Source organism: Rhinopithecus roxellana, chromosome 1 (genome assembly GCF_007565055.1).
Source record: "Rhinopithecus roxellana isolate Shanxi Qingling chromosome 1, ASM756505v1, whole genome shotgun sequence".
Taxonomy (NCBI): Eukaryota; Metazoa; Chordata; class Mammalia; order Primates; family Cercopithecidae; genus Rhinopithecus; species Rhinopithecus roxellana.
The window spans coordinates 178345347-178369643 of NC_044549.1; the positions used below are offsets into that span (position 1 = coordinate 178345347).

The 24297-nt window shown below is 39.4% G+C and overlaps 1 protein-coding gene across 4 annotated transcripts in view; it reads left to right on the forward strand.

The window, feature by feature from the left end:
* Positions 1–24297, forward strand: part of LOC104656442 (collagen alpha-4(VI) chain-like) — a 105879-nt gene that overhangs the window by 52401 nt on the left and 29181 nt on the right. For all 4 annotated transcript variants that reach the window (XM_010356043.2, XM_010356045.2, XM_010356046.2 and 1 more), the window contains 10 exons: positions 546–599; positions 3553–3615; positions 3972–4037; positions 10584–10637; positions 10755–10790; positions 14053–14115; positions 16061–16123; positions 17213–17275; positions 17785–17847; positions 20233–20283. In XM_010356043.2, coding sequence (XP_010354345.2) covers positions 546–599; positions 3553–3615; positions 3972–4037; positions 10584–10637; positions 10755–10790; positions 14053–14115; positions 16061–16123; positions 17213–17275; positions 17785–17847; positions 20233–20283 — 576 coding nt within the window. The remainder of the gene's footprint in view (positions 1–545; positions 600–3552; positions 3616–3971; positions 4038–10583; positions 10638–10754; positions 10791–14052; positions 14116–16060; positions 16124–17212; positions 17276–17784; positions 17848–20232; positions 20284–24297) is intronic.

The window sequence follows — 24297 nt, forward strand, 5'->3', positions numbered from 1 at the left end:
TGAACCATAAGGATTTTTTAAAATCCGATTTTTTTTTTTTTGAGATGGAGTTTTGCTCTTGTTGCCCAGGCTGGAGTACAATGGCACAATCTTGGCTCACTGCAACCTCCACTTCCCGGGTTCAAGTGATTTTCCTGCCTCAGCCTCTTCAGTAGCTGGGACTACAGGCATGTGCCACCACATCTGGCTAATTTTGTATTTTTAGTAAAGACAGGGTTTCTTCATGTTGGTCAGGCTGGTCTCAAACTCCCAACCTCAGGTGATCCACCCGCCTCGGCCTCCCTAAGTGCTGGGATTACAGGCATGAGTCACCGCATCCGGCCTTAAATCAGATTTTTAATGTATACGAAATATATTTTAATTTATCTGGAATTTTGAATTTTCAGTGGGAGGGTTATTCAAAACAGCTAATCTGTCACATTGTCAGAAATAGAGTAGTAAAGGTACTTTCTACTCTTGGCTAGAATTGTGAAAATACATAAAGAAAAATTTTAGTAGGACTAATAAAAGACAGGTTGTCTGTATGTTCATTTTTCTTTTTTTAGGGTAATCGTGGAATCCCAGGGTCATCTGGAGAAAAAGGAAATAGGGGAAATCGGGTAAAGTATAATGATATTCTTTCATTTTCCTATTGAGTAACCTGATATGGATAGTTTATTTTTAAACTGTGGGAAGCTGTGGGAAAAAATCATCTAGTGGCTTAAATCCTATGGCGTTAAATGGAGAGCTAAAGGGGAATTAATATGAGATAGCTGTTTGGAAGCTTCACCTAAGGTCTGACTCTGCTGATGGTGGAATGAGTAATGTAAGTCCTGTGACTTAACCTTTTGTGCTTGAGAAGAGCGATCATGTCACTCCCTATCTCTCAAGCTTCTCATAGCTCCCTGTCGCCAGTGATTTAGTGTTACATCCAAGGCCTTTCAACCACATTCTTTACAAATCTCTGTCAAGAAATATCTTCCCAGGCTCACTGTCTTCGAAATGTTGCTTATGCATGTGCACCTCTGTGTCTTTGCTCATGCCAGCTGCCTTTTCTGGAATGCCTTTTTCTTGCTTCCATATTCAGTGCTTAATCTGAATATCACATTTTCCTCAATGCCCAGTTCCTCTTTTTCTTCCTCACAACAGCTTCCTTGGCATGTCAGTTTGTAGTGATCTTTGCCTTCTCTACATCTTTGCAATTATTTATACTATCGTTTGACAGTGATTACACACTTCCTCCTGATGGTAATTCTGTTTCCCTGTAAGGGATGGCAGATACCTAGCATATGTCCTACAACCTTCCCTTCCTGTGCCCATGGCAGACATACTAACCAATTATGGGATCCAACATGGCTGAAGGATTCATGTCAACACAGTACTATAGTCAGCTTCTATTGATTGATAGGATTAGACATAAAGGGTGTAATTTATTTGCTTATGCTTCTTTGTACTCCTCATGAAATTAGACTAATGCTTTTACTCCAAGGGTGCACAATTAGTGATGTGGATTGAATTCCTGATGGGTGAAACAGGGAGAGTCAGAAGACATGGCTCTTTATTGAGGTTTAATTTCTAACTTGAAGTTTATGGATCAGACTTTGGAAAGGTGGGAGATACCATACTTTCTTAACACTGGAGAGCCTTCAGTTTCAGCTACATTTAGTTAAATTCAATAAACACCTGTTAAGTGTTTACAGTAAGCTACAGGATGTAACAATGGTGCAAATAAAGAACCAATGGGAGCACAGTGACTTGGAGAGGAAACTAGACTCCCTTTTCTTCATTTGATCAATCATCAGAATTTATTGAGCATCTATTGTAATCAAGACATGATTCTAGAATGGGGAACAAAACAGACATGGGCTCTGTGTCTTAAGATTGGCCTCTATGGGAAAAGATAGACATGAATGAAATAATCCTGGAAATAGATATAATATTACTGCTGAGATAAGGGTATGGAGAGGAATATGACAGGGGATTTGACCCAGCCTGTGTAGTCAGAAAGACTTCACTGAGGACGTGAAGATGGGATGAAATTTTAAAGATAGGTAACAATTAAGGAAGACAGAGGGAGGCAAGAGAACAACTTCTATACTCAGGCCCTGTGGCATTTGAACAGGTGCCCAAGGGTGGGGAGGACTCCAGCTTTCCAGACAATGCAGGAAATCAAGACATTTTTCACTCAGACCTCTGTGAGAGGGACTGGGAGAGAGACACAGGTATTCTAGCTTAAGAAAAAGGCTCAAGGAAAGGGTTAGAGTTAGAAGAAATCATGATAGGTTTGGAAAAATAAGGATCCTAATTTCATAGGAGTGGAGGATAAAATAAAAAGTATAAAGAGTGGGGAGAAAGCCTGAAAGGGCAATTTGGAGTCAATTTAATGCTACGTTTGGGAGTTTTGTTTCTGCTGAGTAATCAAGGGCTATCGAAGGTTTATAGGCAAGGAAGACACATATTGGAAGCTGTAGGTTTGGAAGATTACTCTGAGAGTCCAGTGACTGGGTCAGATAAAGGGGGATCTAGAAGTAGGGTGAATCATAATGGGAACCATATGCCTAACCACTTGAATTTATTTTTCTATTTAATCCCTACACTGTTTCTGTAAGTTAGGCATATCTGTTTCATAAATGAGAAAACGGAGTCTTAGAAAAGTCAAAGAAATTTGCCTATGTAGGAAATTAAATAGCAGGATTGGAACCTAGAGTTATCTAGCTCCCTTTTACCATTATATTAGGCCAGGAAAGAGATAAGGAGGCATCTCAAGTAAGATTATGAGCTGGCTTCTTTTGGAGTCTAGAGAACATTTTATTTCCTTTGTGTCTGAAAGCTATAGAACAGTGATCCCATCTGTTCATCATGCGCACCCTCCAGCTCCAGGCACGTGATGTCATCTGAGGAAGGCACCTGTGGTGGAGCCTCTCCCCAGTTCATGGCTCTGTAGGCACTACTACACAGGAATGGCACTGATCATGGCAGGGTTTAAGGGAAGCATCATTTACCTATTATGTCACAGTCCTATGACAAGTTTCTTCACCTCTCTGGTTTCCTATCTGCAGTAGTCAGGAGGTCTGGAAACATTTTTCTCTCCTTTCTCTTTTTCATGAGATCTTGCTCTACCGCTGCTACCCATGCTCATGATGGAGAAAGCCCTGCTCACCACCCCCCCTTTTTAAACAACAACAACAACAACAACAACAACAACAACAACAACAACATGTGTTTCTGTGTGGAGCATCACCAAGGGGTGGAAAGATCAAGGAATTTGATGGTAGGGAGACCTAGGCCCAACTTCCTAGAATCTCAGGTCCTGCATAATGCAAATCGGTGAATTCCTGAGTTGTGAGGGTTAAATGAGGTAACACACATCTAGGTCCAGGCATATGGCAGATAGCCAGTAAAAGTGTGTCCTTCTTTACCTTTCAATCTCACCTCCTTGGCAATGAATGCTTTAAAATTCAAGTACTAAGTTGCTCTTTTCATTTGATTCTTATTTTCCCTCTTAATGTTCTCTTCTCCCTAGGCAATATGTCATTTTTTAAAGTGACACATTTTTTTTCTTTGTGATTTAAGGGCTTGACGGGACCGCCAGGACAACCTGGAGAGCGTGGAGAGCTTGGATTAAGGGGAGATCCTGTGAGTGATGTTGGGGGATTTCTGCTGCTTTAATTCCAGAGACTGGAGAACTGTTTGCTCATGACACAAAGGCAAAGAGCAATTAATTATTCGTTAATAAAGCATCTGCTCACCTTATCTTAGTATTGCAACAAATACAAGATTTGAGAGAAAAACTTACAGAAAAGTTGAGTTCTTAAAAAGGTTGGAATTTTAATTGCATTAAATGTCTGAGATTTTTTTAGCAGGTCCAGATAATTAAAAGGGTCCACTTTAGTTGTACCTTATTTTTTTGTTTTGCTTTGTTATAAATAATTCTTCCTATAATTTCTTTTCTTTTCTGTCCATTTGAGGTAATGAACCCTTTATTTTCTCAGGGGGATCCTGGAACTAATAGCTATGTCCAAGGCCCTAAGGGAGAAAAAGGAAGGCGTGGGCATCAGGTAAGATGGTCTGTTTCCTTGGGGGGCTACATGGGAACAGATGCTAGCTGGGGCAGAAGACTTGGGCATTCTGGTAGGATCAGCGTAAAAAACCAGAGAGCAAGCCTGTGGGAATCCACGGTCTATGGAGATAGAAGCTCTGAATGCCAGTCTCCACTGACATCCTCGTCCTTGCATACTTAATTCATAGGTTTTTTTTTTTTTCTATACGAATCCTATCTCCTACAAGATTACACCCTTTGTCCTTGGTTTCCTCATCTCTAAAATGAAAGCACCAGACTCAATAATGCCTAAGATATTTCTAGTTCCTAAATTCTCTATCTTTATAATGATGTATTGATTTAAAAGGTACTCTGGGTCATTACAGTGCTGGCTTGCCTTCTGTCACAGGCAGTGCTGATTGATGTGAACTGGGTATTAGCCATTTTTTAAGGTGAAATCCTTGCCTAGTTCTGAAGACTAGAAGAATTGTGATAGAAGGCATCACAGAAGCAAAAAGACTTGTTAACTTTGATCAATGTTAACTTCTCGGCAGCCAGTTTTAGATTTTCATGTCCTAGACATCAAAATGTATGATTCTGAAAAATGACTAAAATAACCCAAGTGCTTCAGTCCTCATATCTTTCCTAATTTCCAAGCATGAGGTCTGCATAGCAAAATGTTTGCAGTTGGAGAGGAACCTCTATTACTTTGAACTCCAGTTTTTCATCCTTTGACAAAACTATAGGCTCAAAGGACACAGGCTCTCTTCTCTAGCTAGTTTGCGTTCCTTTTATATATGTCTAGAGCCTGAGTTAAATACAGTTTATAACAAGGTCATTATTATGTTGCTTTGTGAGAAAACCAGCATGACTTGCTGCAAGAATCTCATCCTGTTGTTAATTACAGTTGTTCTGGACAAACCCCATTGAGAGGGTTTCCTGTTGAGACCCTCTCCTGTGAGTTGACATCAGACAGCCCCGTGAATAGCTACTCAATCGGCTATGGAATTGAGCTAAGGGAGTAGCAGGACAGCAACCCTTAACCCATGTGGGCCCCAGTTTCCTCATCTGGAAGGAGGGAAGGAAGATAGAGAAACCATTTCAAAACTTCCATGAGTTGTGGTTGTTGTGAGAAGAAAGATCGTGATCTGTCTATTCAGGCTGGTTCTCTGATTTGCTCAAGGTTTTACTGCTGGGAAGGAACCTAAGCCTCTAGACAAACTGTACAGCGCTGTGTACATCACAGCACCGCAGCCACAGCAACAGCTGCATGTTCACGGCTTTCTGAGGTCTCCATCACTGAGTTTAGCCAAGGGTTAACCTTGAGCACCAGATCCCTAACTTGTACATGCAAACAAAAATTGCAACCCTCTGGGGCAGTGCCGTGACATATTCCATTTGTGTTCCCTATGGTTTCTGCTCCCATGCTGGGCCAAAAAATGGTAGTAACTAAACCGTCTTTTAATAGACTTAGATAACAGAAATCACTCCCACCAGCTGTATTACCCTGCAGCTGGTATATGCTGACATTCTAGCCCAAGCTTGTCCAACCCACTGCCCATGGGCAGTACGTGGCCCAGGATGGCTTTGAATGTAGCCCAACACAATTTGTAAGCTTTCTTAAAACATTATGAGATTTTTTTCTTTTCTCTTCTCTTTTACTTTTTCTCTTTTCTTTCTTTCTTTTTTTAAAGCTCATCAGCTATCGTTAGTGTTAGTGTATTTTATGTGTGGCCCAAGACAATTCTTCTTCCTCCAATGTGGTCCAGGGAAGCCAAAAGATTGGACACCCCTGTTCTAGCCTGTTAAGTGCTGCTGGGAGATAGCTCTTCGGGGGCAACCGCTCCTTTCTGACATGAACCAAAGAGCGGATTAAATGTTGCAGTCTGGATGGAGAGGGTTTCCTGATGAAGCAGTCTCGCTGACCAAGCAGAATAATTTTATTATATACCTAATATTGGAGAAAGCTTGGAGAACCAATTATGCCAGTCAGAAGCGAGAAAGTAACACTTCTGGGAAGAAGGAAAATCAATACAACCTTTTTGGAAGGCAATAGGCAATACACATCAGTCATTAGTTAGGATTACTGTTTTTTTTTTTAGTGTTTTAAAATGTACAAATGACAGAAAGCCTGACTAGCAGTGTTTAGCTAATACACGTGTTTTATAACCCCAGGCATAGGTGATGACAACTTTGGCACATCAGTTGATGGTCCCATTGAGCCTCAGTGATGTCGTCAGGGACCTGGCGCCTTTCCTCCCACACTGCCATCCTCAGCATGTCAGCCTTCGGTCCCTAGGTTTAGCAGCTCCAAGTGTTTTTGTCTTCACCTTTACATAAAATGCCAGGAGAAAAGGGGCTTTCCTTTCATCAAATTACTCCCAGCAATATTCTCTCTACTGCTCATTAGCTAAAATAGGCCCTGTGCTCCCCACCAGCCCTTGCCCCATTTCAATAGATCCAGAGAAAGCAAGTCTCCCACAAAAGGAAATGGGATCATCACAGTTGGCTTAGGCCTGTCGTAATTCATCCCTTGGAGCCGGGTATGTTGTTGCCCCAAACAAAACTAAAAAGACCAAACAGACTTTCTTAGCACAGAGGAAGGGAGGGCCTGTTTTATAGGCCACCAACTGAGTCTGTCACAGCTTTAAGATGTGTATGTTAGCTGGGTGCGGTGGCTCACGCCTGTAATCCCAGCACTTTGGGAGGCCGAGGCGGGTGGATCACGAGGTCAGGAGATTGAGACTATCCTGGCTAACATGATGAAACCCTGTCTCTACTAAAAATACAAAAAATTAGCTGGGCGTGATGGCGTGCACCTGTAGTCCCAGCAACTCGGGAGGCTGAGGCAGGCAAATGGCGTGAACCCAGGAGGCAGAGCTGGCAGTGAACCGAGATCGTGCCACCGCACTCCAACCTGGCCGACAGAGTGAGACTCCGTCCAAAAAAAACAACAAAAAAAAAAGATGTGTATGTCATTTGATCTACCCTTTCTAGTCCTAGAAATTTATCTGGAAGCTAATCATGGTGCAACACAAAGATTTAGCTCCAAGGATCATCATTGCAGTGATTTTTAAGGTAGTAAAATATTGAAAATATTTAGGCCGGGCGCGGTGGCTCAAGCCTGTAATCCCAGCACTTTGGGAGGCCGAGACGGGTGGATCACGAGGTCAGGAGATCGAGACCATCCTGGCTAACATGGTGAAACCCCGTCTCTACTAAAAAATACAAAAAACTAGCCGGGCGAGGTGGCAGGCGCCTGTAGTCCCAGCTACTTGGGAGGCTGAGGCAGGAGAGTGGCGTGAACCCGGGAGGCGGAGCTTGCAGTGAGCTGAGATCCGGCCACTGCATTCCAGGCTGGGCGACAGAGCGAGACTCCGTCTCAAAAAAAAAAAAAAAAAAAAAAAAAAGAAAATATTTAAATACCTAATAATAAAGGATTATTTATGTAATCAATGCTCTTCCACACAGTAGAATAGTGTTAGGCCATGAAACATAATGTAGAAGACAATTTCATGATATGGAAAACATCCATGATGTAATATTAAGTGAAAAAAGCAGGTTACAACCCCATATTTAACATGAGTCCAAATTTGTAGAATATTTCTATACCACCAAAATTATGTATTTCTTTTTTATTAATTTCCATTTTTATTTTAGATTCAGGGGATACATGTACAGGTTTGTTAAAAGGGTATATTGTATGGTACTGAGGTTTGAGCTTCTATTGATCCCGTCACCCAAGTAGTAAACATAGTAACCAATAGGGAGTTTTTCACTCCTTGCCCCCTTCCTCCCTCACCTTTCAGAGTCCTCTGTGTCTAATGTTCCCATCTTTATGTCTGTGTGAACCCAAGATTTAACTCCCACTTATAAATGAGAACATGTGGTATTTGGTTTTCTATTTTTGCATTAGTTCATTTAGGATAATGGCCTCCAGCTGCATCCATGTTGCTGCAAAGGACATAATTTAGTTCTCTTTTATGGCTGAGAGTGCGTGCGCTTTACATGGGACACGGTGTCCATCGTCAGCACCCTCAGTTCCTTCAGAAGGAGTGGGTTACATTTTCTTTCAGTATTTACTAGAACTGGGTTTGCCTGTAGCTCACTTATGGTGGAGGCTGTGGATACTATCAATTGCCAGCCCGTATCCATTCCCTTGTATGGAATAAAGAAAGAGAGATAAAAAGGAAGGAACAGAAGTAAGAAAGAAGGAATGTAGAAAGGAAGAAAGGAAGGAGGGGGAGGGAGGGAAGGAAGGAAGAAAGAAAGGAAGTGAAAGGAGAGCGAAAAACCAACTCGTTTGTAGCAGCAACATGCCAGCCCCTAGTGTTTCTTTACCTTAATTTTATTCTCTGTGTTGTTGAAATAGTCCATGATTAACCTGTTACCTTTTATCCTAACTCTTCATTCTGAAAAATTTCAAATCTACAGAAAAATGTAGTTATAAGTCTAAACACCAATTTTTATCCTTTAGCTATATTTGCTTTATATCTGTCTATACAAATACTTAGGGGTATGTGTGTGTGACTGAGCTAATCGAGGATTAGCTCATGACTCATCGAGGAAAGGCTTCATGACACTTTGCCTCTAAATATTCAACAAGTAAAACAAAAGATATTCTTCTATATAAACATAATATAATCATCACCCTCATGAAATTAAACATTTATACAATATTCTCTTCTTTCTTTCTTTCCTTCTTCTTTTTTTTTTTTTTTTGAGATGGAGTTTCACCGTGATGCCCAGGCTAGAGTGCAATGGCTCACTGCAACCTCCACTTCCTGGGTTCAACGATTCTCCTGCCGAGAGCAGCTGGGATTGCAGGTGCCCACCACCACACTGGCTGATTTTTGTATTTTTAGTAGAGGTGGGGTTTCACCATATTGGCCAGGCTGGTCTCAAACTCCTGACCTTAAGTGATCCGCCCGCCTTGGCCTCCCAAAGTGCTGGGATTACAGTAGTGAGCCACCATGTCCGGCCAATATTATTTTCTGATGTGCAGTCCATATTCAAAATTTCCCACTTGCCCCATGTCTTAGGCAGTTTGGGCTACTGTAACAGAGTTAATAGATTGGGTGGCTTAAATAACAAACATTTATTTCTCATAGTCCTGGAAGCTGGGAAGTCCGAAATCAAGGTCCTGGAAGATTCAGTGTTTGGCGAGGGACTGCTTCCTGGTTCATAGCCATCTTCTTGGCTGCAACCTCACATGGCAGAAAGAGAGCTATAGTGTTCCTTCAAGCCTCTTTTATAAGGGCACTAATCCCACCATGAGGGTTCCCCCCCATGGCCTAATCACCTTCCAAAGGCCCCACCTCCTCGTAACATCACATTGGGGGTTAGGATTTCAACATATGAATTTTCGGGGGAGCACAAACCTTGAGTCCATAACACCCCAATAATGTCCTCTGTGGCTGCTGCTGTTGTTCCAGGATCCAGCTGAGGACGAAGTGGTGCCTTTAACTGTCCTGTGTCATCAGTGCGCTTTCATCACATTTGCTCAGTTATTTGTTTACATGACACTGACAGTGTACACCAGTTATTTTGCTAAACACCCCTCAATTAGGATTTGTATGATTGTTTCCCCATAACTAGATTCAGTTTGGCATTATAGCACAAACTTTTATGTACTTTAAAAACTTTTGAAGAACAGTTTTTAATTGTTGCATTCTATTTCAATAAGTGTTTCTACCATAATTTGATCAACACTTCCCTTATATTGTGGGATGTTTAAATTGTTTCAGAATTTAATCCATTATTAATAACAGTTGGGTGAACAGCTTTGCACAAAACGTTTTTGTTTCTGTTATTTCACATTCTTTCCCTATTTGTGTATTCTTATTGAGTTAGCATGTAACTTTATGAAATAATTATCTGAAGTACCCCTACTTGGGATCTCACATGGTTTCAATTTTTCTTAAAAGATAGGCTCATTTTTTTCTCTGGACAATACCCATTTTTTCACTTCTGACCCCGAAGAAGTGAGAACACTGGAATCTTTCCTCACTGTGACTATATAACCTCTTTCTCTCTCTGTCAGCATCTGTATATATTGATCACCCATGTCTTCAGAGAGACGCTTTTCTACCTTCTGTTTCTATCTGCCACTCAGGACCCTAAGTGATACAGGTAGAAAGAGAAGTGCCAATATTTTCAAATATTAAGTATGGCTTGTTGGAGACTATGTGTGACTGTGGTCCCAGCGTGGTGAACTGTAAGGAGTCATCAAAGGAGCAATCTCTGGGGAAAGATGCCTACGACACGGATATTTTGAAACATCAGAATCTAATGCCATTTGCTTCTTGGGGAGCACTGACCAACAGAACATTCTGAGATCATGGAAATATCCTGCGTCGGTGCCGTCCAATATGGTAGTCACTAGCCATATGGAATTATGGAACACTTGGAACGTGGTCAGCATAACAAAGAAACTACATCTTTAATTTAATTTGGTGCAAATTTAAGTGCTACATCTACCTAGTGCCTTCTGTATTGGACAAAAAGTTTTGCTAGCATTTGTCGTTGTTTGTTTCTGATCTTCCCTTTATTTCTTACTTTTCAGGGAAGTTCTAATTTTGATGGACCTCAGGGAGAACCTGGAAATGTTGGCCCTTGGGTAGGTGTTAACAGCTGGAGGGATGTATTTCCCCTGCCTTTGTGGAAGAGGATGGTAGGCTGGGGTGAAAATTGGTTTATATCCTTCTCTAAGGTCTCTGCTTTCCATTTTTCTTAGGGGACAATAGGAAGGCGAGGTCTGCCAGGATTAAAGGTCAGTGCTTTCTGGAAAGAGTTGCTCTTTTTTCCACACATATGACTACTGTATTTATTATTGATACATAATATCTGCATGTATTTATGGGGTACATGTGATATTTTGATACATACATAGAACATATAATGATCACACCCAGGTATTTAGGACATCTATCACCTCAAACATTTATTATTTCTTTATATTGGGAACATTTCAAATATTCTCTTCTAGCTATTTTGAAATGTACAATATATTGTTGTTAACTATAGTCACCCTACTGTACTATCACACACTAGAACTTATTCTTTCTATGTGACTGTATGTTTTACCCATTAACCAACCTCTTTTCATTCTCCCTACCCCCAACACCTTTCTCAGCCTCTGATAACTATCATTCTACTCTCTACCTCATGAGATCAACTTTTTTAGCTCCCATGTGTGAGAGAGAATTTGTGATATTTGTCTTTCTGTGCCTGACTTATCCAGTCAACATAGTGACTTTTAGTTCCATCCATGTTGCTGCCAATAACAGGATTTCATTCTCCTTTGTGGCTGAATATTATTTCACTGTGTATATGTATAGCATTTTCTTTATCTGCTCATCTGTTGGTGGAAACTTAGATTGAGTCCACATGTTTGCTATTGTGAATAGTGCTGTAATAAGCACGGGGGTGCAGGTAACCCTTTGATATACTAACTTTCTTTTCTTTGGGTAAATGCCCATTAGTGGGATTTGAGGATCATATGGTAGTTCTATTTTTAACTTTTTGGGAAATCTCTATATTGTTTTCCATAATGACTGTATGAACTTAAATTCTTACCAAAAATATGTATCCCTTTTCTCTGCATCTTTGCTAGCATTTGTCGTTTTCTGTATTTTTGATAAAAACTATTCTAACTGGGATAAGATAATATCTCATTGTGGTTTTCATCACCAGTGATGTTAAACATTTTTTCATATACCTATTGGCCATTTGTATATCTTTTGAAAAATATCAGTTCAGATATTTTGCTCACTTTTTAACGGGATTGCTTTTTTTGCAATTGAATTGTTTGTTCCTTGTATATGCTAGATATTCGTCCCTTGTCAGGTGAATAGTTTGCATGTATTTCCTCCCATTCAACAGGTTGTCTCTTCACTCTGCTCATTGTTTTTCTTGTTGTTGTTTGTTTGTTTATTTTGTTTTTGTTTTTTGGTTCAGAAGCTTTTCGTTTAATATAGTCCCATTTGTCTATCTTTTATGGCTTCTTTAAATTGTTCTCTCTGAGGTCAAGGGGAGTGCTGGCTAGGCTGTCTGAGGTTGCTTGAGGTTCACTGAAAGTTTCCATGGCGATTTTTTTTCCATGCAAAAGGGAAAGTTTGTATGGTTCTCTGCCTCCTCTCCACTCTGCTATAAAGTTTCATTTAGATTGAAAAGAAGCTAATATCCTAATATCTTAGAGTAGGGCTTTCATTTCTATTTTTTTATTTCATTTATTTCTGTTTCATTGCTCTATCTGCCTATTTTTATACCAGTATACCAGTACCATGCTGTTTTGGTGACTATGGCCTTATAGTATAGTTGATTTTTAAAATAAGAGATATAATTACAAATATTTGCAGGCTTCAGGATGAACTGGGTTTATCCACCATGTCAGTGGTTTGCTAGTTGACTCAACATTTGGAGCACTGGTCATACAGGCCCATAACTCCAAATTACAGCATTCCTTGGACTTTGGGAAAATATGGCTCAGTATTATCTACAAAATTAGATCTGCTGGCCTTTGCAAGACATATAATAAAGTAGAATTCTAAATGAACATTTATTTATGGAAAAGGTTATATTTATGCCAAACAAATTGATGCATACATTTTTTGGCAATAAGGCAAGATTTTAAATTTGCTGTTGATGATAAAATTGAGAATATTATTAATTTTTTTTAAAGGTACATAAACCCACCACCCCTGTGCAAGCGTTTTCATGTTTTTCTGTTCTTTTGTATAAAAAATAGAGGATTATTACAGTGTATGTAACATTTTATATTCTGCTTTTTCCTGTTTCCAAATCTCCCTATTATCATTTTAGAACATTATATTTTACTCTATTGAAGTACCATGATTTACTAATCTTTCTTATGTTGAGCGTTTAGGTAATTTCTGTTTTGTTGGGTATCAGGGTAATTGATGTGAAGGTCAGAGATGTGTATTATAGGTTTTTTTGTTTTGTTTTCACTTTTGCTCCACTCAAATTATTTTCTTAATATAAATGTATAAGCATAGAGTTATGATGGAGTCTGAACATTGCTATATATAGCCACATTGTTTTTATAAATGTTGCACTATAAATATCACTAATGTGATATGCAAATTAGACCACATTTCATAACCTGGTTCAAAATTTCTAGCTGTATTCCTTTTAAAATTCGGTTCATATTTATAAATCTAGAAATCAACCTTAAAGAGTGGAATAACGTAACAGGAATGATTAATAGAAGTACTGAATAGTTTCAAAAACTGATGAAGCACAAGTAATTGATACACATATTGATTGAATTCTGACTTTGAAGTTTTTGCTCTTTGCATATCTATGAATAATTAATAATCTAGTCAACATGTGAGCAACATGAAAAAGAAAGCAGAGCAATTCACAAAATAGATGTTATCCTCAATCTTGGAAAACATATCTTCTCTGCAGAAATGAAAATATTAATTTGCAGGATAAATTAAATCAGTTGTAGAATGAATCATTTTAACAACTCACCCTTTGCCTAGAGAGCTAGCTTCTTGCCATAAAGGTCTGTAGGGTTTTAAAGCCAGTTTTCTGTTATTTTCTCAAGCACTTTGTGTGCCTTTGTCTCAGTGTCATGTTTATTGCTGTGATCAACATTCTGAGTTTCCTTGTATGAAATAAAAGACCTTAGCACCCTTGAACGTTTCGTCTGTATGTCTTAAAAGGAAGGACCAGTTATTATTTAGTAACCAGTTATTACACAAAATAAGAGTTTGGGTTATTTAAACAGAGTATTTTTGCCCCCATCACTAGCTGAGACATTGGAAGGAGATGTGTAAATACTGAGAAAGGTCCTAAGAATCTGGTCTTGCCTTTTCCCAAGATAAGTGTAAACACTCACATTTCCTCTTCAACTTCATCTCCTAAGAGGATTGATCACAACCAGTCAAATATTGTTTGAGTCTTTCTGTTGTGGTTTCAAGTGATATATTGCAGAAAAAGCTGCTTTCAATATGAACACTAAAAATGGCTGGTGAACTCACTATAAGTTTCATTCATTTTGACAGGGTGTACCTGGAGAATCCGGTGGACAGGGTTACCAAGGAGAGCTTGGGTATCCAGGCTCACAGGTTGTATCTGGGAGCTTGGTTTTAGTGCTGAAGGATATTTGTTTGAAATTTTAACTTCGTTGTTTGATAATAATTTGATGTAAATCAGAATGGCTTTGGATGCCTCCTTTCCAGGGCCTTCCAAAGAAAATTGTACAGCCCCTTTTCTGAAAAGATTAAACCACAATAGCTAATATTTATTGACCTCCATGCTCTAGACACTGCCTAAAGCACTTGTATTAACTAATTTAGTTCTTCAGTGGGAGGGAGGTTATTATCCTCATTTTACAGGAGAAAAATAAAGAGGGAATGGAGAAGTTAGGTAAATTGGCAAAGGTCACACAGCTAGTGAGTGATAAAGCTGGGATTCAAACTCAGGCAGTATAGTTACAAAATCAGTTCTCTTGATTACTGCCTCTGAAGCTGTGTATTCAAATATTATTTAATTTACTAAAATTGTATTCATATCTTGGCATAGTTGTGTGCACCTGTCATCCCAGCTACTTGGGAGGCTGAGGTAGGATGGTCACTTTGAGCCCAGGAGTTCAAGGATGCAGTGAGCTATGATGGTGCCATGGCACTCCAGCCTGGGCAACAGAGTGAGACCCCCATCATTCAATTTGGTAGGAAAAATCAGCAAAGTGTTTACAGAGTATCTATTATGCACAGGGCAGTCTACTAATAGACCTGGGACATTCATATCATTAAGGCAAAGGTCCTGCCCTGGAGAAGTTCATCCAGTGGGGTTTTGTCAGGTTATCAAATGATAACTGGAAATTTAAACTTTCAACCAGTTCTTTCGGCATTGTCTAAGCGTAACCCAAATCTGTCATTCTATAGCCCTCCTGGAACACGTTTTATGTATTTATTTTAAAAGTCAAATTGTTTTTAAGTATACTCAAATTGAAGAACTTTGGAACAATAAATTTTACTAACATATCGAATCATTCCCCATAATTAAAAATCCTATGAGTGTCAGATGATAATTTCAGAGGGTATCTGCTGCTCTTAGACTTGCTAAAGGAACCAAGGGAAAAAAATGGGTAGTCAATGTGTAATTAGATAGAGACTATGCTTATTTTACAATGGAAAATAGTATCTGAACTAAGGGAAAGCAACGAAAAGATGTATATTTTTCCCTTTTATTTTTGATGACTAGCTCAGGACCCCCCCACCACAGTTGTGTCCCTGCTTTCCTGTCTATATTCACTTCATTACACAACTGGTTGGAAGGGAAGCAAGTCATGCTGGGAAGCATGAGCAAGATAATCAATAAAACCTCTCCTTAATTCTCACCTTCCCGCTGGGATGCGAGAGTGATGGTCTATTTAAATAGATGATTGTCAATACCTCACCTAGGAGAGTAGAAGCCATAATCAATCAATACTTCTAATAGGAAAGTGTTTCTCAGAAAAGCTGGAAAAATATTAAAGTGTCAAAAATCAGCAAAGTAAAATAGATTGGAGAGAAAATGAGCAAATCCCCAGCAGTGTAGTCAGAGAGATTAAGCCACTTAAATGCACCCTTGGCTCTTGATAAAACCAAAAACACAATCTCTTGTCCTTAACCCTTGTGTGTACAAGGAAAAGGTTCATTCTTCAATAGAGATCAATAGCTTCGCTGCCCTCTCACCACCCTTTTAGGATTTAAAATTAGTTGAGTGAATTCAAATATAAAAGCAATATTCTCAAACTTTAGTACTCATGAGATTCACCTGGAAAGATTGCTAAAAATAGAGGCGCTGAGGACTCACACCCTCTGCTTCAGATGGAGTGAGTTTGAAGTGAGTGTTCTGGGGCGCTTCAGAGTGCAGATGCTCCCTGATTAAAGTTTGATAAATGAGATCGTGATGGGTCAGGGCACCTTAATTTGTGCTTCCATTGGCATCCAAGATAATTTTGTGGTTACATGGAATATAAATGACTCTTTAAAAATTGGTTGAATTTTAATTTCATCTTTGGATCAGGGATCAAGAGGAAGGCAAGGACCACCAGGAACTTCTGGTCAAAAAGGCTTTGTGGGCACTCAGGTAGGTTTGTAAAACAGCTACCATGCAGCTAGTCATTAACACTGGCTGATTCATACCCCTGAGTGTTCCTGGATAAATAACATAAAGCCACACTGTTTGTTTGGGATATGGGGATATCAGGAATTTCCAGAAGAGCTAATTTGATGCAGTAGATATTGATCATCTGCTATGTGTCTCCTACTCTAGGTAAGTTGGGGGGATATAGTGACCAATGAGATATGGGTTTAAACCTCAAGGGTATGTAATACAAGTTCATATTTAGCTATAGTAAAAGATGAAATAATGGTACCATATAAAAGTATCAGTAACTAATCTGCTCCTCACAAATATGTAAGGAAGCATTACTATACCAATTTTATAGATAAGGAAGCTGAGGTTAAGGGGAATTAAATGACTTGTCATCCAGATAGTAAGTGTCTGAACTGATGACCTCCACCTTGGTTCTTTCTAGTGCCTGCTCTACTCCACACCTAATATCTTGGGGGAATGTCTTATGATTCATAAGATGCTCAGATAGATTGAGACCGATGATTAGAGTGGCTTCCTGAGGAAGTGAGCATTTGAGATGGCTTAGAAACATGAGCAGCATGATTAGAGTCAGGAATGAGTCTCCATCAGTAAACTGAAAATAGCAGCTCGAAGATGGCCAAAGCCATAGCTCTGTTCTTTTCTGTCTTGATCAGGAAAAAAAATCTAGCCTCATAACTGATTATATTGTTGTCAATCTCAGCTGAAAATATTCTCAATTTGGAGCAGGTGAATGTCTAGGCTTTTGTTTTCTGGATCTCTTAATCAAATAATGTTTCCCCTGTAGCATAGAAATGATTCCTTCAATTCTCAGTATGTGGTAGATGTGGCCTCCTGCTCCCCTATCTCAATCCCCCAGCCCATAGTGTAAGTGTGTATATTATGCATTTTGTATGTTGGAGGATAGAATTAATTAATTGTATTAAATATTAAAGGCTAAGCTTCCATCTCTAAGGTAATTCATGAGCATATTCCAGTTACAGACTATTTCAATAATAACAAGAGAGACAGACAGTTAACTTTGTGGCCCTAGTGGTGATTTTGGCCATGATCTTGTTTCAGGGGAATCCTGGGCCTCCAGGGCCAAAGGGTTCAAAAGGAAAACCTGGACCAAGAGGAGTGAAGGTAAATGTCAGAGAACCCGCTCTTTCTTGATTGTAGCTTGGGAGAACTCCTTGGGTTTTCTTAAGCAAATCTTTACTTATATCATCATTTCCAGCATACATTTCTGATAGGTTGGTGATTCTATTGACTGAAGGCAAGGCATATAGATGAACATATAGAAAAATGAATCACATGTATAAGTAGACAAAGATGTATCAACAGGTAGATACACATATGGGTTAACCACAAATGTAAATGTGCACATCCAAATTTAGAAAAAGCCATAGTAATATAAAATTCTGTAATTGATGTTACATACCTGGTGTTGCTAATTTTCAGAACCAAAATTGTGACTATCTCTGTTAGTTATTCATATTTAACAAAGCCTAGAGAAAAGTATTTACCTTGGGCTGTATGGTATGCTACCAAAACTTGAAAACAGTGACTGTAAAATCTCTGAGGAAGATGACACAAAATTGCGTAATCTCATAGAAGAAAATTAATTTGATTTTTTCTCTTTATAATAAAAGGGAGAGCTTGGTGATGCAGGCGAAAGAGGACCACAGGGTCGACAAGGACCAAGAGGGCAAACTGTAAGTCCAGTTTCTCTGTTTTGGACTCTTGATTAAATTTGTTTGCCATTTGTTCTTATTTTACATAAAATTCTAACTTTTTAAATGTATGAAACTACTTTTATTTAGTTCAGAATATAGGTACCAGAGACAAGAAATCAGGCAAATCAGGGAGATATAGTCTAAAAATATCTCAGTGTGCACCAAGCCAAATTTTGATGGAGTCATCTACCACAGCATTAAAGTGTCTTATCTATCTTTTAGATTCCAGTAAGAAATTATGAAAAAAGGTTTGATAAACAAAAATGGCATCAACTTGATGTAATAAATTGAAATGGCTTTAACATCATTGCTGTGAACACAAAATTTTAATATTCTTGATGAGTTAAACTTGTGGTTACAAATATGACATGATCACCAGAGTTCTTAAGAATTGAAATAGTCAAAGTTTCTCAGACTTCTTGTATAAATTAAGACTCCAAAGATGACTTGGAATTTATTTTGCCTTCTCACATATCGAAGAGCAAAGTGCCAATGTCTCTCATCTGTTTGACAATGATATTTTATGAGTATTTGAGTCTTTTAGGAATACAGAGATGTTCAGTGAAACATTTTTTTTTTCCAGGGCAACAAATAAGAGAGCCAGATCAGCGAACTTTTAAGAGTATGGGTTTGATTATTCAGAGCATAGAAATAATCTTTGGAGACCAAAGATCATAAAAGACTTCCTTCTACAAAACAATACTTTCAAACACAGGGCTATGCATTTTTACCTTAGTTATCACCCTGAACAGGAGAGCAAGTTACCTATTTTATGACTATTTTCAAGAGACATCTCAAAAAATACAGAGTTTGGGTCTCGGGGGTTGCAGATGCTGGAGTTTCTGCACATCCTTCAGCAAGGAGAAGATGGAGTAACAGCAAATAAACTTCATTATCACCCCCACCAGCCCCTGCCAAGAACTCGTTTTTGGCAATCTTCTTTCTCTTATTTTTCTTTCTTTTCTAGTCTTTCAGACTTTGCTGTTTAGACCATAGGAATCTTTTCATGTCTTCAAATTTTTAATTTTTCTTCTCAACTGATCTACCTGGTTTAGGGAAATTCTTTGTTTATTCAGAAAAAACACCTATAGGGTTTTGAATTTACTCGTTATTACAGGAAGCTCATTGTCTGTCTATACAGATGCTAAGCTCCTTGGTAGTATCATCATTTTCATGATTATCATCATTACCACCGCTGCAACCTCCATCATCATTATCTTCAGCAATAACATCACAATTACCAGCATCATCAATACCATCACCATCACCACCATCACCATCAATACCACCATTACCATCATCACTATCACCACCATCACTATCACCATTATCACCATCACTACCATCACCATCACCACCACCACCACTACCATCGTTACTACCACTATCACTATCACCATTGTCATCATCACCACCACCACCACCATCACTATCACCATCATCCTCATTATTACCACCACCATGACTACCACCAACACCATCATCACCATTGCCACCACCACCATTACCATCACCATCATCAGCACCACCATACTATCACCATCATCACCATTGCCACCACCACCATCATTACCATCACCATCACTATCATCAATCACCATTGCTACCACTATCACTACCATCATCACCACCACCTTCATTATTACTATCAGCACCACTACTGTTACTGCCCTCCTGCTGACACCATCACTACCACTGCTACCACCAGCAGCAGACTAATTACCATTTATCAAGTACTGCCTCTGTGCCTGACATTGTGCTAAGCACTTTTCATACACAATCTCAATCTTCCCAACAAGTATACAATGTAGATGATACTATTATCCCTATTTTACAGATCAGGAAACTGAAGTTTATAGAGGTTGTGCAGCTTCCCTAGGGTGACTCAAACAACTAACACTGGAACTGGAATAAAAATTCGGGTCTGTCTGGGTTTATAGTCTGTACATTTAACCACTAAAGTATATTGCCTATATTCCGATCTTTTTCTCCAAAGTCTGTGCTTTTTGTCTGATGATTTACCAATTCTAAAGCTTCTATTTTTACTTTATCTCACAAGGAAAGCAAGTTTAGCCCAAGGGAAACTTTGTACAGTTGTGTATAGCTTCCTACAACCAAGGTATCATCTTGCTGATGTACAGATGGGGGTTTAAAAACCCTAGAAACTTCCTTCTATTGTGGTCTTTCAAAGATTTCTCCAAATCTGAGTATTTGTCCTATGAAGGTAGTCTCCCAATCTCCATCAAGCCCCATTGTTATCCCTACTTCTTTGCATTGTTGATTTATCCAAGGGTTCAGATACTATTATCAACCAAGTGTTGGTCTACATGACTCTACAATTCATCTTATATGTCATTTTCTTAGGGTCTTCCTGGTTCTGATGGATATGGACATCCAGGAAGAAAAGGAACAAAGGTGAGGGTAACCTTACAGGACATTCTGAACTAAGGACTATAGTTTTTATTTTATTTTGTTAAAATAAGTGTTATTTTCCAAGTTGTATGCCAGGAACAGTTTGTACATATTTACAAAATGTTTTGGCCACCAGCGCTCCCTCCCTAAAAAGTAAAAATTGATTTTGTAGCTCTCTTATTTAAAAGTCAAACTTCTTCCCTCATCTTCCACATATATGTCAGATATTCCCATCTCAGCTCTGGGAGTGCCAGACCCTTTCTCAACTTCCTTGCCTTTACAAACGCTCGTGTTTTCATTTGGAATATGCTTCCTGATCTCCATCTCTTGGACAATTTTTACTCATTTTCTAAGACCCACTCAAGTACCAACTTCTCCTTGTGGAAGCAGCCTTGGTCTTCCCCAGACAGAATTTGCTGTCCTATACTCTGTGTTCTTAAAGCATGTTCATATTTCTGCAGTAGCTCCTTTCTGTCAAGGTTGTATTATAATTTGTTCTTGTATCCCCCAGGCTGTAAACCTGACAGTAGCATTGCACTTTTGTTTTTCTGGAACTGAGTCTGGCAGAGAGTAGGTGCTCAATAACTGTATTTGAATGAATGAGTGCCACTCTCATAAGAAGCTTGTATTTTAATATGCAGTTAATTGGTCACTGACATGGAGGTCACATAGAACTTGTTGAGCAAATCAAATATTAATACCCACTGTTATTCTGGATGCTTTAGTCTTCAAGTTACATGTATTGCCTCACAAAATAAGAAATCACTAGGATGTTTAGTGATGCTTAGTTGCTTAATGATGTCAGGATTCTGGGCTGGCTTCTCTGCAATTCTCTTGTTTCCCTGTGGCTGCAAGATGGCACCACTGCCATTTTATTGAGCAGAAAAATGCCTCAAACATAGTAAGTTCTTAGTAAATACTATGGAATGATGGGCTATGGGGAACCTCAGTGACCATCTAGCTTAGCTTTGTCAATTTACATTTCAGAAAATTGAGGCTTAGAGAAGTGAAGTAACTTGCCTGTGGTTGCACAGCTAGTTAGAGGCAGAGCTGAATGTGGAAGCTAGTCCCTTGAAATCCCATCCAGGTAAACTAAATTTTTCTTTGCTATGGACAAGTTTGCATAGCAGGCAAATTCTGTGTAGAATTCAAATGTGCATTGTTTGGGCTACATGTCAATTTGGAGCTAAGCACAAGGGCAGTTTTTGTTTTTTGTGATACAGCTAACATTATGGAACACAGATTCAGTCCATATTTGCATGAATTTTTCTTTGCAAGATGTAATGGCCTCATTTTAAATGTCCCATATTGCTGATTGGCCAGTTGACTACATTTTCTTAATCTGTTCACTCCCCTTCTCTCTGAATTGACTATTTTACACCCTCTCCTCTCTCCTCAAACTTCAAGATCTGCTTTGTCTTCAATACTTTTTTTTTTTCTTTTTTCTTTTTTTTTTTTTGAGACGGAGTCTCGCTCTGTCGCCCAGGCTGGAGTGCAGTGGCCGGATCTCAGCTCACTGCAAGCTCCGCCTCCCGGGTTCACGCCATTCTCCTGCCTCAGCCTCCTGAGTAGCTGGGACTACAAGCGCCCGCCACCTCGCCCGGCTAGTTTTTTTGTATTTTTTAGTAGAGACGGGGTTTCACCATGTTAGCCAGGATGCTCTCGATCTCCTGACCTTGTGATCTGCCCGTCTCGGCCTCCCAAAGTGCTGGGATTACAGGCTTGAGCCACCGCGCCCGGCCTGTCTTCAATACTTAAACTGCCTTCTCTCCTACTGCTATGGACGAGGGTCCACAGTCTTATCTAAGACTGATCCTTGCCTCCTAGACTGGATTCTACTCCCTTTTGCTTTCCGAGGCTCTCAGTCCATTTTTTTTTCCCCTGGGGGAAAACTCACTGAAGGAGCAGTCTATACCAGTGCTTCTCAACAGGAGTGATTTTTGCCCTCCAGGGGACATTTGACAATGTCTGGAGATGTTTTGGTTGTCAGAACTCAAGGAGAGAGTGCTGGCATCTACTGGGTAGAGATGCTGTTTAACATCTTACAATACACAGGACAGCCCCTCCCAACAAAGAACCATCAGGCCCAAAATATCAGTGGCGCTGAGGTTGAAAAACTAACACTTGAGCCTTCACTTCTTGACCCTCCCCACTCAACTACATTTGCTTTAGTTGAGGTAAACCCCATGTTGCTAAATTCAACGGTCACTTCTCTGCCCTCATTGTGCTCCATCTCTCAGCAGCATTTGACAGATTGGTCATAGGTTTATTCCTGATTTTTTCCCTCACTCAACTTCCAGTACATTCTATTTTCCTGGTTTTCACTGTCTTCTCTTTCTCATCCTGCTTTGCTAGATCTTCTGGATGTTCTTGACCTTTAAGTATTGGAAGACTCAAAGCTCTATTTTCATACTTTCTTCCTTCTTTACTCACCTCTCAGGTGGCATTTCTTGGGGAAATCCAGTTCCGTGTCATCAGTAACCATCTATCCTGTTATCTCCACTTTATTTCTCCAGCTTGGACCAATATCCCAAACTCTAAAAATATTTCCACTTGGTCATCTAACAGGCATCTTAAAATCGGCATGTCCCCAAACACATTTCTTCTTGTTTTTTTGTTTGTTAACCCTTTATTACAGAAAAATTCAAAAATAAATAAAAGTGGAGACTAGTATAATGACACTTTCCTGCCTCACCCCATGTTCCCATCACCTAATCCAAACAAAACAACCCCTGGCCAATTTTGTTTTGTTTTATTTATACTCCCACTCACTTATCCTCCCACCATGCTGATTTCATACCCTTCCTTCCTCCTCAAACCTCCAAGATCTGCTTTGTCGTCCATATTTAAAGCAGATGATCATGCTTCGTATTTCATTAAGAAAATAGGAGTGAGGAGAGAACCTCTACATATGTTCACCTACTGTAGGTCATGTGATATATGGGATTTACTTCAAGATAATCATATATTCCATGCATAGACATTTCAGGTTGCATCTTTAAAAGATTATTTAAAAATGTAACCACAATACCATTCTTACACCAAAGAATTAATAATAATCCTTTAATATTATCAAATATCCAGTCAGCCAAAACTGTTTCCCTTAACAACTTGCCCCTCCTCCAGCCTTTCCTATCTCAGGGACTGGGAAACTTCATCCATCCAGTTGCTCAAGACAGACACTTGCAGCTGTCATTGATAAATCTTTTTCACTCACTCCCACATTTAATCCATCAACAAATAGTGGTAAGTCTATCTTCAAAGTACAACCAGCATTTTATCATTTCCCACAACTGCACTGCCACCCTCTGGACCAAGCCAACATAATTTTCCATCTGTGTTATTGCAGTAGCCACTGAACTGGTCTCTCTGCTTCCACGCTTACCTCATATAGTTATTTCTCCATGCATCAGCTAGAGACATCTTTAAAAACATAGTCAGATCAAGTCATTCCTTTATTCAAAGCTTTTCTGTCATTCTCCATGTCACTCAGAATAAAACCCACTGTTAACATGGCCTGTAAGAATTTATAAATGTGGTCTCTGTGAACTCTTTGACTTCATCTCCTCCTGCCTGCCCTCCTCGCTCCATTCTGCTTCAGTGTTCCTCAAACATGGCAGCACATATTCTTCCTCTTACTTCAGGGTTTTTTTTTTTCCCCACGTACTCCTCCCTCCCTCTGCCTGTAATGCTCTTCTCCCAGATGTCTGCTTGTTTTCTCACTTCATGCTGGTCTTCACCCAAATGCCGCCTTTATAAAAAGGCTTTGCCTGACTACCTCATATAAAATAGTGCCTCCTCATGCTTTGATACACATAATTCTTTATTCCTTAATCCCCTTTCTGGAATAAGATTGATCTCTTTCTCACATGTTATATATTTCTTTGTTCATTTTCTTCCCCTCCAATATGTAAGTTCCATGAGAGCAAGGTCTTTGTTCTGTTCACTGCTGAATTTCCTGTACCTAGAGAAGTGCTTGGAAGATAGGACATGCAAATGGATATTTGTTGAATGCAT